Source organism: Salmo salar, chromosome 11 (genome assembly GCF_965601325.2).
Source record: "Salmo salar chromosome 11, fSalSal1, whole genome shotgun sequence".
Taxonomy (NCBI): domain Eukaryota; kingdom Metazoa; phylum Chordata; class Actinopteri; order Salmoniformes; family Salmonidae; genus Salmo; species Salmo salar.
The window spans coordinates 81,246,320-81,260,031 of NC_138301.1; the positions used below are offsets into that span (position 1 = coordinate 81,246,320).

A 13,712-nucleotide genomic window follows, 5' to 3' on the forward strand; every position below is an offset into this window, starting at 1 on the left:
AAGATTATTTGTGATGTTCTGATGGGGTGTGACAATTACAACTAGGCTCATGAGGAATTTATAAGGTATATTCTTTAACAATCAATGGATATATCATTAATTTAAAAGTTTTAAAAAATGGAGGTAGCAACTGTAGATTTCCCCTCTAAAGCACTTTATGAAAACTGTAAAAGGAACTTAGCCTATAAAATGAAGTTGATTTATTGATTGAGTTTTAAGCATTTTCGGTTGTGACGTGTTTTATAAAGGTCAAAGGGAGTTAGTTCAGCGTGAATCCTATTATTTCGTGGTTGTATTTTATTAGGATCCCCATTAGCTGTTGCTCAAGCAGCAGGTACACTTCGTGGGGGCCAAAAATAAATAAATATATATATATATATGACATAAATGGATCAAGTACTCAATCCACTTGCAGGTGTATTTATTCACATCATACTTTTATGGATGAAAGAAAATGAAAAACTAGTCTAGTGGGGTTTCATGCACATGCATACAGACAGATCAACAAATTATTCATGAGATCGCGGGGCGTATAAGCCACTCAAGAAAATAACTCGTGTTCGTTATAGACTTGAATTTTATCTAATTTTCTATTTCTGGGTAGGCTGTAGACTGTACTTCACTCTACTTTTGGGGGCAGAGTGACTGATGGTCTATATTAGGTTTGGTGGAAAGAGGAAGTCCTATTGCATGACACACAACTTGGTAAAATAGATTGACACCCGAACACAGCTAGGCCTAATAAAGACCAATAGAATGGCAATTGCAAAACAAAATTTGGAGGAAATAATGTAACATATTCCAAAGGATTCAGCATAAATATATATGTATCCATTCCATTCATGTAGGCCTATTTATTTTTTGCATTTTTATGGCTTGTGTCCTATGTGGCTTTTTGGACGTAGTAGCCTACTTTTTACACTGGTGAGTTGATTTGCTGTACGTTTGTTCATGTGTAACTCTGTGTAGTTGTTTTTGTCCCACTGCTTTGCTTTATCTTGACCAGGTCGCAGTTGTAAATGAGAACTTGTTCTCAACTGGCCTACCTGGTTAAATAAAGGTGAAATAAAATTAAAAATTAAAAAATATGTCTAATGTCTGCAGTGTCATTGCGTGAAGACTTTTCTCCAGACGTTTCGTGTTTTTCAGGTATTTGTAATCAATTCTATTCTTGAACTAATTTTCGTTCACCATTTTAGTCTCACTTCATTACAATCCAACGATGTTCAACGCTAGGCTATGCTGGTTAGGCCGCACAGGCTCTCTCTAATTTTCAGAACCTGTAGGTCTACCAACCAAATGTTTTCAGTCATGCAAAGACAAACAAAAAGTGAGATATTTCCTGAAATCCAATAAAAGTGGAATATATATTTGTGTATTTAAGTCGCCCATATTTATAAAAGAAAACATAAACTACATTGCTAAAGGTATCCTAAAACTCATTATATTATGGGGAAAGTTCATGGTAACAATCGGCCTTATTTGATTGTGTGTGTGTGTGTGTGTGTGTGTGTGTGTGTGTGTGTGTGTGTGTGTGTGTGTGTGTGTGTGATGAAAACACTCAACATTTACAAGATAATATGGCTATTTCAAACAAGATCATTATTACGCACGTGGCCCATAGGGCGAAAAGATTTACATTGCAAAGTAATAAAATCATAGTTGTGGCACATATTAACACACCTGTATACATGTACTATATTAACAATTTCACGGCTATTTGGGCAATTTCTTTAATTTTCCCACTCTGAGTATGTATGGCATTGCATAGCCATATTTGCCTGTAATAAAAAATAAATTGACTCATTTTACAGCCAATGAAAAGCATATATTTCAGTCTGTCGGGCGGCTCCACTTGCGTATATTTATCGCCTGTGAAATGGCAGTCGTAAGAATTAGTTATGATCCCGGCCCTGCTTGACCCTTTTTTAAAAGAATTATTTGTATAATTTAGCACAATAAAATATGTGACCTCAGCCTCCAATAAGCAGGTCGCGACCCGGGGTTGTGTGAGTGTCGTGCCATGGCACAGTCAGGGACGCTCTCTCGCGCTCTGCATTAGCTGTCTGGCTTGCGTGTTACATCATCACGCATGCTGCTGTCCTCCGGTGGCCTAGTGAACTGTCTCTGAGCAGTGCGCTGCGCGGAGTGGATCTAGCTCTACTACACGTATTTCCTCTGCGTCAGGGGAAGCAAGTCGTGGCGCCATAACGCGCGGCCGGGCAACGGGGATGCGCATTTGTAGTCACGGATGGATCACACTCTCCAAACAGTGGTCCTTCCATCAGAGAGAGAGAGAGAGAGAGAGAGAGGAGACCTTTCTCTTCGCTTGTCACCCGCCCATCACGCCACACAATTGATGTTGTGAGGATATCGGCCTAAAAAATTGCTTCCCAGCCTTCCCTCACAAACACCTGCTTTTAATATTGACTGGCATATTTAGTAAGGAGATGCTGGTCTTTTGTTTTAGCATCATCCCATTTAAGATCATATAGCCAAAACCTAAACATCATGATCCTATTATTATCCATAGGCTCATAATTGTGAACAGTGGCTCATGGATCTTCTTCTACTATGACATAAGGGTTAGGCCTAATATTTAATGATGCATAATTGCATGATAAATACGTTGTGCTCATGTCTCCTAATTATCATTTAATGAACTTAGTCGCTTTTTTATAAAAAGCCTCGCCATGGCGCATGTCTGTATACTAAAGCTGTGGGCTATGGATGTGAAGGAGTAGGCTATAGCCTCTCTGGCCAATACATCTCGCTCTCTCATGGCAACTGTGACAAGTAGGCCTATGAGGAGATAATGAAACGGTCGAGGAGAGGTGTTTACTCAAGAGTCCGAGCCAGCTGCCTCTGATCACCCGTGATAATCATCGTCCTGCAAAATACAGTCTTTGTCACCCCAGTGACACCGCTCTGTCCACCACGAGTAATTACGAGGATAAATGTATGAGAGGTTAAATGGACTCGTAGGACAAAGGTTTATCATCTAGCCCCTGCATGGAGCATGGAATTACATTCACACACATAGGCCGCTCAGAAGAGGCTTACACTTTGGCTGCTTTTGTGCATAAAGATAAATGTTGAAAAACAAATATTGATTGTTGATGTTGATGTTAATCTTAGAATTGTACATGTTCTAAAAGTCACACACACGCACACACACAGTATAGAACATAGAAGTTTCTTATTTAGGCCTATAGGTGTGAAGTTGGTCCTGCACCCCAGGGCCTGTTGAAAGTAATGGTTCTAGTTTGGGCAATGTTACACTGAAAGTGAATGATTATTTAATGTAATTCGCACTCCTCTCTTTCAGTATTTGTGCTGAACCACTAGTAAAAGTTGGAAAAGAAGTAACGGAGGAATACACTGTTGTTGCTTTGTATATGGGAACCAAATAACAATGTCCATGGGTAATTGTAACAGCTATTCCTACATGTATTTATATTATTAGTAGTAGTATTATAAACGGCAGCAGTCGAGTAGTTGTAGTAGGCCTATTAATGTATTATTCTAAAGGTAGTAGCCTAGTAGTATTGATATTAGTATTATGTGTACTGTTGTTCAGCCCTATTTGTTACATGTTCCACTCAATACGTAATAGCCTACATTGTCTTTTACTTTTTGGGAATATGATTCTTAACAAAAATGAAAATTATAGGTATTTTATAAAACAGCAACACTTCATGCACGTGATCTACTGTGGGACTTCGTTTGGCTAATTTCTAGACTGAGATTATTACTTACTCAAAAAATTACTTTCCAGGCAAATGTCTTTTTTTTGTAAAACAATATTTATTCTCATTGAAAAACAAACCGTGTAAAAAAATCACACTCCGATTATACAATACTTGCCAAAGAATGTACAATGTTTTATTACTGAAATAAGCACACACTGCATATAAATGAATGACCTTCATCTTTGTGTCTTTTAAATACAAAGCACAAATCAAAACAGTAAAAAAAATGTTTTTTGCCAAACTAAAAAACATGTGTGTGTTTGACACAATATACATTGTTTGAGACGTGATCATGTATAACCTTTCATTAAGTCGATATCCTGAGACGCCCTAGACTTAAATGAATCACTTTATAAACAATGAAAGTTCGTGGCGAGAAAATTAGATTGACACTAAAATCGTATTAACATAAATATAGCCTAATATCTTTTTACAGAATGAATTGGCACGAATTGTGTTAATGTCCATCATTCAGCGGCGTGTTACCAAAAAACATACAAAAATAATCCTACCTTCAAAGAGGGGGCGTTTTTGTTTGTGTTTCTTGAAAACTTGGAAGTTAGTTTATAGAAATTAACAGCCACTAGTACCGTTCAGAATTATGTTGGGAAAGTTCTCGACCATGTGTAAAACAGTTCCTGGGTGCATACTCAGCGGCTGGTTGGGCGACTGTGGCGCGAGGGAAGACGATAACATTGGAACAACAGTAGAAGTCCGCGAAGCACAGTGAGAGTGCGCAGGGCTCAGCGAACTCCCAATGATACTCTCTATGGAGAAGGTAGAGCGCTGGACAGGCGAGCTGGACTTGGCTGCAGTGTGTATAGGTGAAACCAGGCTGGGACTGAGCTGGGGTAAGAACCTGCTCCTCGCTAAGTCACTGGAGGTGGGCAAGGACGGTGCCGAGATAATGGTCCCAGTGTGTGAATGCCTGGACTGTTGCTGCTGCTGAAACGCGAAAAGCGCAGAGTGTGTGTGGTAGGACTGCAGCTGGATACCGTAGCCGCAGCCGTAAGGTCCATAGCCGTACGCAGCAGCGGGGATAAAACTGTTATGCTCCCGCAGCAAGTCCTGCTGCTGCTGTCGTTTGAAGCGTTTCCGTCGTCTCAGAAAGCTACCGTTGTCGAACATATCGGCGGACTCCGGATCTAGGGTCCAGTAGTTCCCCTTCCCGGGGTTTCCTGGTTCCCTCGGTATCTTGACGAAACAGTCGTTTAGGGACAAGTTGTGTCGGATCGAGTTCTGCCACGCGGGGAACTTTTCCCGGTAGTACGGGAAACGGTTGCTGATGAAATCACAGATCTCGCTGAGGGTGAGCCGCTTCTTGGGGCTCTGGAGAATGGACATGGTGATTAAGGCGATGTAGGAGTATGGGGGCTTCACCAGGATGTTCTTACTGGCTGGTTTGTACGGATCCCGGGACGAGGAGATGTCTAGGCATGGCGGGGAGCCAGCCAGGAGATCATCGTGCATCTGCGCCACCTCGTCTACGTAGGAGCGCGTCTGGCTGTCCCCATCCTCCCCCTCGCCGACCACGTCGATGTCGGTCTCTTCCGAAAGGATGGAGGCATCCGACATCTCGGAGCTCAGAGTCATGGCTCACGGCTGGTTATGCAGAGCGCTGCACTGTGCTGTGCGCTCCCAGAAGCTACGGCGGATAGGAAGAGGAGATGCTGCCCGTGCTACTCTGCCCTCTTTCAAGACAACTCATATGAGGGGATGAGAGGAGCACGCCGGCGGTAAGAGATGTCCCCTTTTTCCAAGCACTTTCATATGTTTTAGGGATTTTTTCGTTGTTCAGTAGCGCACCATTCGGATGGTAGTTTGATGTGTGTTTAAAGACCCGAAAAAGGCCGAACCTGAATCCTAAAGAGGGCGGATCTTCCATCGCGCTTTATACCAGTGCTCTGATCACATGGCGAAGGAACGTCACCAAGGCAAATGAATAGAGGAAAAAAAGGAAAAAAATTGTATTTGAAAAAGAACGGTGGACGATTTAAAAAGTTTGGTTCTCTTTTGGTGGTCATCTTGGTATAGGCTACACATATGGTTAATCTAAAGCTTTCATTTATGCATGCAGCCTAAGGCTGCATGCAGAACAAAGCCAATGCAGGACTATCCCTTTTAGATAATAATTTATTGTGATAAAAAAACTCTAACAGGATAGTGGAATTTTATGCTTGAAAGAAGAAGGCCTATGTATAAAGTTATGGCATTTTAGAAATTCCGTTTCATCATCAAAAAGTAATGGTTCAGATTAATTAATGATTTATAGCCTACATCAAACTAAATGATCTGCGTTTTTCAAATAAATTATTACAGACGGAATTTCATGTCCCACTCTCCACGCATCATAGTTTGCGTGATCCGGTAGTTATCTAGATTATCCGCGAGCCATTTGTAATGGAAAAGAGTCAGCTGTTAACTTGCATCAGTCACGGGTCACTCAGAGCATGCGAGCAGCTCGAAAAAATAAGGGCCTCTATCTCCCATGCACAGACTTTATAGGAAGATGTTCAAGATAATATAGAAAGAAAATCGAATAAATCTGTTTTGATGAGTTGATATCATTTTTTGATGAGATCGTGATGTTTACGCATGGTACAAAATCCTTTATTTGGGTTATCTCGATCATGTTCTCTTCTGTAATATATTGTAATTGCCTGCATGGAGCAGTGTGAAACTTTCTTGGGTGTTACGGCTCCAGCAAAATAGTGTATAGAGCATATCTCTAAAAGCGTTACATTCTGAATGTAGGCTACACGTGCGTAATTGCTTTATGCACAGCGCCAGCTAATACATTTCGAAACTACACCAACATAGGCCTATCTGATGCTTTTTGATGAATTCATTTGAAATATATAGGCCTAGAGAATATTTCATTTATAATTATATTGTAAAACGGGACTTTTCACTAGAAGTATAGGCACGAGAATTAGGATATAAGTTATGATTTCTAAAAACGTTCCTGCTCACCAATCCATTTTAAATGATAGGCTATGGTTACATATTTCATTCTAAAGAACCCCCTTTAACAACTCGGAGACAGTTACGTTAATGAAGTTGGGCGACTGTGAAGAATCCCCATTTTTAGTTGAGTGAACTTGGTTCATTTTTTAATTTTTTGGGGGGTGAATTTACACAAATGTGACAATAACAATCTAAACTGGGACTCACTTTGTTATGGCACTAGGCTAGTCTAAGTCATGCATGTATTGCACCCACAACTAGACAAATGTAAGACATATCTCTTGACACAGGTGAAATACGATCATATCTAATATATCACCCCAATATGGGGTGCGTGAAAATAAATCAGTAAATAAAACGTATAAAATACGTTTTCAAAGCGCTGAAAACCTACTCAAAGTCATTATCTGTTGATAAAGAGCGTGCCTTTTTGCAACAATAAAGTACAAGTAAAAGTGCATTTCAATGCAAATAGGAAATGAATTAATGTTGTTATCATAATGTCCCTTTCTATGTCCCCCACTAAGTTATGTTGGTAAATTCAGAAACAACTATAACCTACCAAAGCACTACAACAACAATAGAGCCTGTAGGCCAATAACACCCGGATGATAAATAATGGGTTTAGGTTCTCTTTATGTCAGTAAGAAAATATCTGGTGCTTTTTTGATGACCATATAAAGCTACCCCATGGCTGATTCAGAGTTGTATGACGACTTATGTTTATTTTACTCTGGTCTATCTACTGCAGCGTTTCTGCTGGACTAGCACCATCTAGCGGATACAAAGTCCACACTCCTTCAACAGACGACTACTTTGACAACTTCAGCTTTCAAAAAATGTGACATTGACAACACTTTTATTTTCCCTTTCGTTATTTTCTATGTCATTTGCATAATATTTATATTCCACTAACAGTTTATGATTTACATGCAAGCCTTTGCATTCTCACAAATTAACCAGTTGTTGGCTGACAATTGGCTCAGGCCTAAACCTCGCCAAAAGGCCATAGAACTCTCTCGAATACACATCTCTCTCAGACTGGTATTAACACCATTTTTGATGACTATCGAAATAATGGCTTTTCGATTTAACTCTTCAAAATTAACACAGCAGTGATATAAAATAGTGTTTTAGTCATGCATACAAACATTTTTGAATTATTTGAAAATCACTAGTATTTATTTATTAGTTTGTTTGTGCTAAATATCAAATGTATACCCTAATAGCCATTGGCCTAAGAGGGATATTGTGCTGTCTTTATAGGACAATAGATAAGATTGACCACAATTAGGCATACTTATTGCCACATGCACTACATTATATGGACACAATGCAGTTTTAGGTTGTAAAATAGCAAGGTAAGCCTACGTGGATTGAATATTTAAAGTTTTATTCCTGTAAAAAAAACATTAGGCTCATAAAGAATCTCAGTTGATGCTGACCGTTTCTGGCAACTGAATTGTCACCATATGGAAACGAAGCCTTGTTGAACAGTGGAGAGTTAAAATAATTATAAATACTTTCGTTATAGTCCTATTCCTTTTTCAAATGCCTATTTTAGACTTGCAATAACCTAGTCTTGGAGAAGGCTACGGATGGACTTATAAATGATAAATTATCAGTCACTTTGAGACAAAATAAATCGAATAACGATTCAATCAAATAAATTCGATTGACTGGGTCTCTGGTAAGTGACACTTACAAATTAATAGGTGAAAGTTGATAAAAACGGTAATAATTTATTTTAATGAATCATTTTAATCTGCACTGAAACTCTCTGAAGATGTTTGAAATATGTTTTGCCCTATACGTGTACGGACTGATGTCACGATTGTCACCTACATTATTTGGTCTATATGGGGAAAGCATTTAGCCTGTTTGCATCATGCTTTCTATAATTACTAATTTGACATTCTTTCGTTAAGTTATAGGCAAGGTTTAGCATATAGCTAGCTAAAGAAGGGTGCTTTTTTTTAACTGACACTTAAAGCATGGCTCGCATGTGTGGTAAACCACTTCTAAAGTGTTTCTAAATTCCCCTCTGCGATCGGAGGGTGTTTCCGTGCCACGGGGTACCAAGAAAGCACTTACTGCTGAACGCAATCCCTGCTTCCCTGCCTCTAGCTCTGACAAATCCTATGAATGTCACCAAAACAGTCCGTCTCTCTCGGGGGACTTGGTAGCCTGTGTATCATATGTATCACATGCATAAAGGGCAAGACAATACCAGTGCACATATTGTGAGTGCGTGCGGTTGTACGTGTGCGTGATTAGGGCTAATGTGTAAGGTGTTGTGTGTATGTGTGTGTGTGTGCTCGCGCGCGTGTGTATGTGTCTCTCTCTCTCACTCTCTCTCACACACAGAGTATGTGTGTGTACAGTTTAGGTTACTTCAGGAAATATATTGTATATTTGTGAATAACCTGAGAAATAAATAGGCTACTTAACAAATACTTGTGAAAATACTTGAGATTGTTTCTGTTGGGAAAAAATAAACATTGCTAACTTTGATCTGGTAATGTAGTGGTGATTCAATATGACACACTATTTGCACAGTTGCAAAGTTCAAGATGTGTCCACAGAATTTACTTTCCTAACTTAGATAGTTGGTTGGTGTTCCCATCCCATGCATTTAGGCCTATGGCAGATTATCAAATGCAGAGTTCCAATATATTGATTTACCATACAAATTTGATTTACCATACTCTTCCAGTGAGACAATAAGAACCGTCTGCTCTCTCCTCTCACCTGTGGGAACACTTCCTGGTCTCCTGGTCAGCTAACCTGTGTACCTGTGTAGGCTACATGTGACCAGTGACCTATAACCCCATGTGAGAGTGTCACTACTGTACAAAACCAAGTACAAACATTCCTAGCCAGACAACATATACACAACAGATTCAATGAGCATGTAAGCAGACCAAAATGGCTTCTACAAGTAAGGTGAATAGATTGACAAGGTGTCACAAAGTTTATCACAGGAAGATCCATGATGCCTCATGTGCTAGCCCGCTGTGGAGGGTTATGTTAGGAAGTTCTATTCAAATCTGGACAAAGAGACACTTTGGCCAAAATGGGTGGGCTATCATTGTTTGCTTTTCTGTTGCATAGTGTTTAGTCTACATTAGGCTACATTTTTGTGCTCTCATTACCATGAGAGTTTTGTACTGGACTGGAGTTTTTGTTGCTGTTGTAATTCTTTGAATATTAGCATTCCACAAATAGGTATACCAGTTTGGCAGTCTGTGTAGTTTAGACTAGGCTAGGCTTACTGTTATTGCATTGTAACAGGCTTTAGGTATGGGATCCAAGTTTCATGCTGTATTGAAGTTATAATACCATTCTGTACAGGCTAGACTTGGTCTAGGCTATGGTAACACTTTCCACCTTGTTCTCACACACAGTGTCACGATCGTGTGGAGAGATAGACCAAGGCGCAGCGTGATTGAAGTTCCACATCTTTATTTTAGTGAAACTTAAAACAAACCAAGAGGCAAACAACGACCGTGCAGTACTGAGGTGCACATGCACTCTCTCAAAAAACAATATCCCACAAAGCAGGTGAGAACAGGGAACCCTTAAGTATGATCCCCAATTAGAGACAACGATAATCAACTGCCTCTAATTGGGAACCATACTCAATCCCAAAACATAGAAACAAAATGACTAGAACACCCCCCTAGTCACGCTCTGACCGAAACACCATGGAGAACCAAAGGCTCTCCATGGTCAGGGCGTGACATGGAATGAGAGGGCCTTCAATATTACATTGTGACTGATAACTCAGGATGTAATGCAGCTCATCGCCTTATAGCAATTACTTATAAAACATTTTATTTTTTATTTCACCTTTATTTAACCAGGTAGGCCAGTTGAGAACAAGTTCTCATTTACAACTGCAACCTGGCCAAGATAAAGCAAAGCAGTGCGACACAAACAAAAACACAGAGTTACACATGGAATAAACAAACATACAGCCAATAACACAATAGAAAAAATATATATACAGTGTGTGCAAATGAGGTAAGATTAGGGAGGTAAGGCAGTAAATAGGCCATAGTGGCAAAATAATTACAATTTAGCAGTAACACTGGAGTGATAGATGTGCAGAAGATGAATGTGCAAGTAGAGATACTGGGGTGCAAAGGAGCAAAAAAATAAATAACAATATGGGGATGAGGTAGTTGGATAAAACATAAAGATAAACAAGTGAAAGGTAGGTCTAGGCCTACTCAACAGAATAATTGGCTGCAGTTTTATTCTATAACCGATGAGTAACTACAGATTAAGATCACTTTATTGGCCAATTGCACACAAGGGCACAACGGCAACCCTCCAGTTGCCAGCTCACTTCCCATAGATTTGGGATACAAACTGGCAACCCTCCGGTTGCTGGCTCGCCTCTCTAACCCCTAGGCTACCTACCGGTTAGAAAGGCTTGCTATTCAATATAGTCATAAGAATAATATAATTTCACTGAAACAAGCGCTGTCTTGGTGAGGGCAGGGCACTCCATTGGTCTGTCAGTTAGAGGAAGTGTGCACAAGCTAAGCATGCGTCAGATAAAGAAACCAACACAAGGTGAGCACGTGAAAACATGTTACAAATGTCAAGGTGATCACATGGCAAGTGAGTGCCATTTTCCGGATGAAAAGTGCCATAAGTGTGGTAAACAAGGAAGGACACATAAAATGAGGATGTAGGGCTAAATCACCTGCAGTGAGTTCCAATCCAAAAGGGAGAGGAAAGCAAAAGCAAGAAAAAGGAGTAAAAAACATGGGGGACTTCACATCAGCGGGGAAGCTGAACAAAACAAAGAGGAAGAAGAGGAATCTCTTTACAATGTACAGCATGTCAGAGAAGATTCCGAAAGTGTCTCCTGTCACATTCAAATTGAATGAGTCAGATGGGGAGTTTGAAGTGGATACAGGGTGCAGTGTAACCATAATGAACTGGTCAGAGTACTCAAAGTTGTGGAACAGTTCAAAAGTTCCAGACATAAAGACTTGTTCTCTGCATCTCAAACCGTACACAGGTGAGAGAGTAGACATATTAGGTGCAGCTAATGTAACTGTGCAGCACAGAGACACAGTGACTCAGCTACCTATAGTAGTCATATCAGGCACGGGACCAAACCTGCTAGGTCGGGGCTGGATAAAAGAACTGAAGTTAGTTGGGGAGCAGTAAATCAGATTGTTGCAGGTCAACAGTGGACATTGGAAGATGTGTTGACAAAACATGAGACAAGGAGGACACACCAAGGTTTTACAAACCAAGACTTGTACAGACCATAAACCTCTACTGTCTCTTTTTAATGAAATAAAGGCAGTTCCACAGAAGGTGTCTACGAGAATCCAGAGGTGGGCAGTGACGTTGAGCGCGTACAAGTATGTAATCGTCTTCAAGGCAGGAAAGTACCATGGGAATGCAGATGCCCTGAGCCATCTTCTGCTGCCGTACACGCCCATTATAACAGCTCAAGAGGACAGAGTGCTGATGTTCGAGGACACGGACACCACACACGTGACTGCAGAGCAAGTGACAACCTGGACAGGTAAAGAGTCCTGTCTGGAGTTAGAGAATATGTGGTAAGGGGATGGCCACAACAAACAGAAGGGACTGAATTCACACCATACAGTGTCAGGTAAACAGAGTTGAGCGTACAGGATGGTTGCGTTTTGTGGGGAGCACGAGTGATTATTCTACAGCCAGCACGCTAGGCTATCCTACAGCAACTACATCAGACTCACCCTGGGGTCTCGCGTATGAAAGCGTTGGCTAGGAGTTACTTACGGTGGCCAAAACCAGATGACGAGATAGAGAATCTAGTCAAGACATGTAACACGTGTCAGGAACAAAGAAAAGCACCAGCAGCAGCCCCGCTCCACACCTGGGAGTTCCCAGAGAAATGCTGGAAATGATTGCACATACAGTTGAAGTCGGAAGTTTACATACACCTCAGCCAAATACTTTTAAACTCAGTTTTTCACAATTCCTGACATTTAATCCTAGTTAAAATTCCCTCTCTTAGGTCAGTTAGGATCACCACTTTATTTTTAGAATGTGAAATGTCAGAGTAATAGTAGAGAATGATTTATTTCAGCTTTAATTTCTTTCATCACATTCACAGTGGGTCAGAAGTTTACATACACTCAATTAGTATTCGGTAGTGTTGCCTTTAAATTGTTTAACTTGTTTAACTTGGGTCAAACGTTTTGGGTAGCCTTCCACAAGCTTCCCACAAAAAGTTGGGTGAATTTTGGCCCATTCCTCCTGACAGAGCTTGTGTAACTGAGTCAGGTTTGTGGGCCTCCTTCCTCACACACGCTTTTTCAGTTCTGCCCACAAATGTTCCATAGGATTGAGGTCAGGGCTTTGTGATGGCCACTCCAATACCTTGACTGTGTTGTCCTTAAGCCATTTTGCAACAACTTTGGAAGTATGCTTGGGTTCATTGTCCATATGGAAGACCCATTTGCAACCAAGCTTAACTTCCTGACTGATGTCTTGAGATGTTGCTTCAATATATCCACATAATTTTGCTTCCTCATGATGCCACCTATTTTGTGAAGTGCACCAGTCCCTCCTGCAGCAAAGCACCAACACAACATGATGCTGCCACCCCGGTGCTTTGTGGTTGGGATGGTGTTCTTCAGCTTGCAAGCCCCCTCCTTTTTCCTCGAAACATAACGACGGTCATTATGGCCAAACAGTTCTATTTTTGTTTCATCAGACCTGAGGATATTTCTCTAAAAAGTACGATCTTTGTCCCCATGTGCAGTTGCAAACCATTGTCTGCCTTTTGTTCTGGTGATTTTGGAGCAGTGGCTTCTTCCTTGCTGAGCGGCCTTTCAGGTTATGTCGATATAGGACTCGTTTTACTGTGGATATAGATACTTTTGTACCTGTTTCCTCCAGCATCTTCACAAGGTCCTTTGCTGTTGTTCTGGGATTGATTTGCACTTTTCGCATCAAAGTACGTTCATCTCT

At 40.6% G+C, this 13,712-nt stretch overlaps 1 protein-coding gene across 1 annotated transcript; it reads right to left on the bottom strand.

Moving 5' to 3' along the window:
• Positions 1-3,785: 3,785 nt before the first annotated feature.
• On the bottom strand, positions 3,786-5,622 carry foxd1 (forkhead box D1). The gene has a single exon (XM_014128068.3). The coding sequence runs from the start codon at positions 5,343-5,345 to the stop codon at positions 4,326-4,328; it is 1,020 nt and encodes a 339-aa protein (XP_013983543.1). The 5' UTR covers positions 5,346-5,622; the 3' UTR covers positions 3,786-4,325.
• Positions 5,623-13,712: the final 8,090 nt, after the last annotated feature.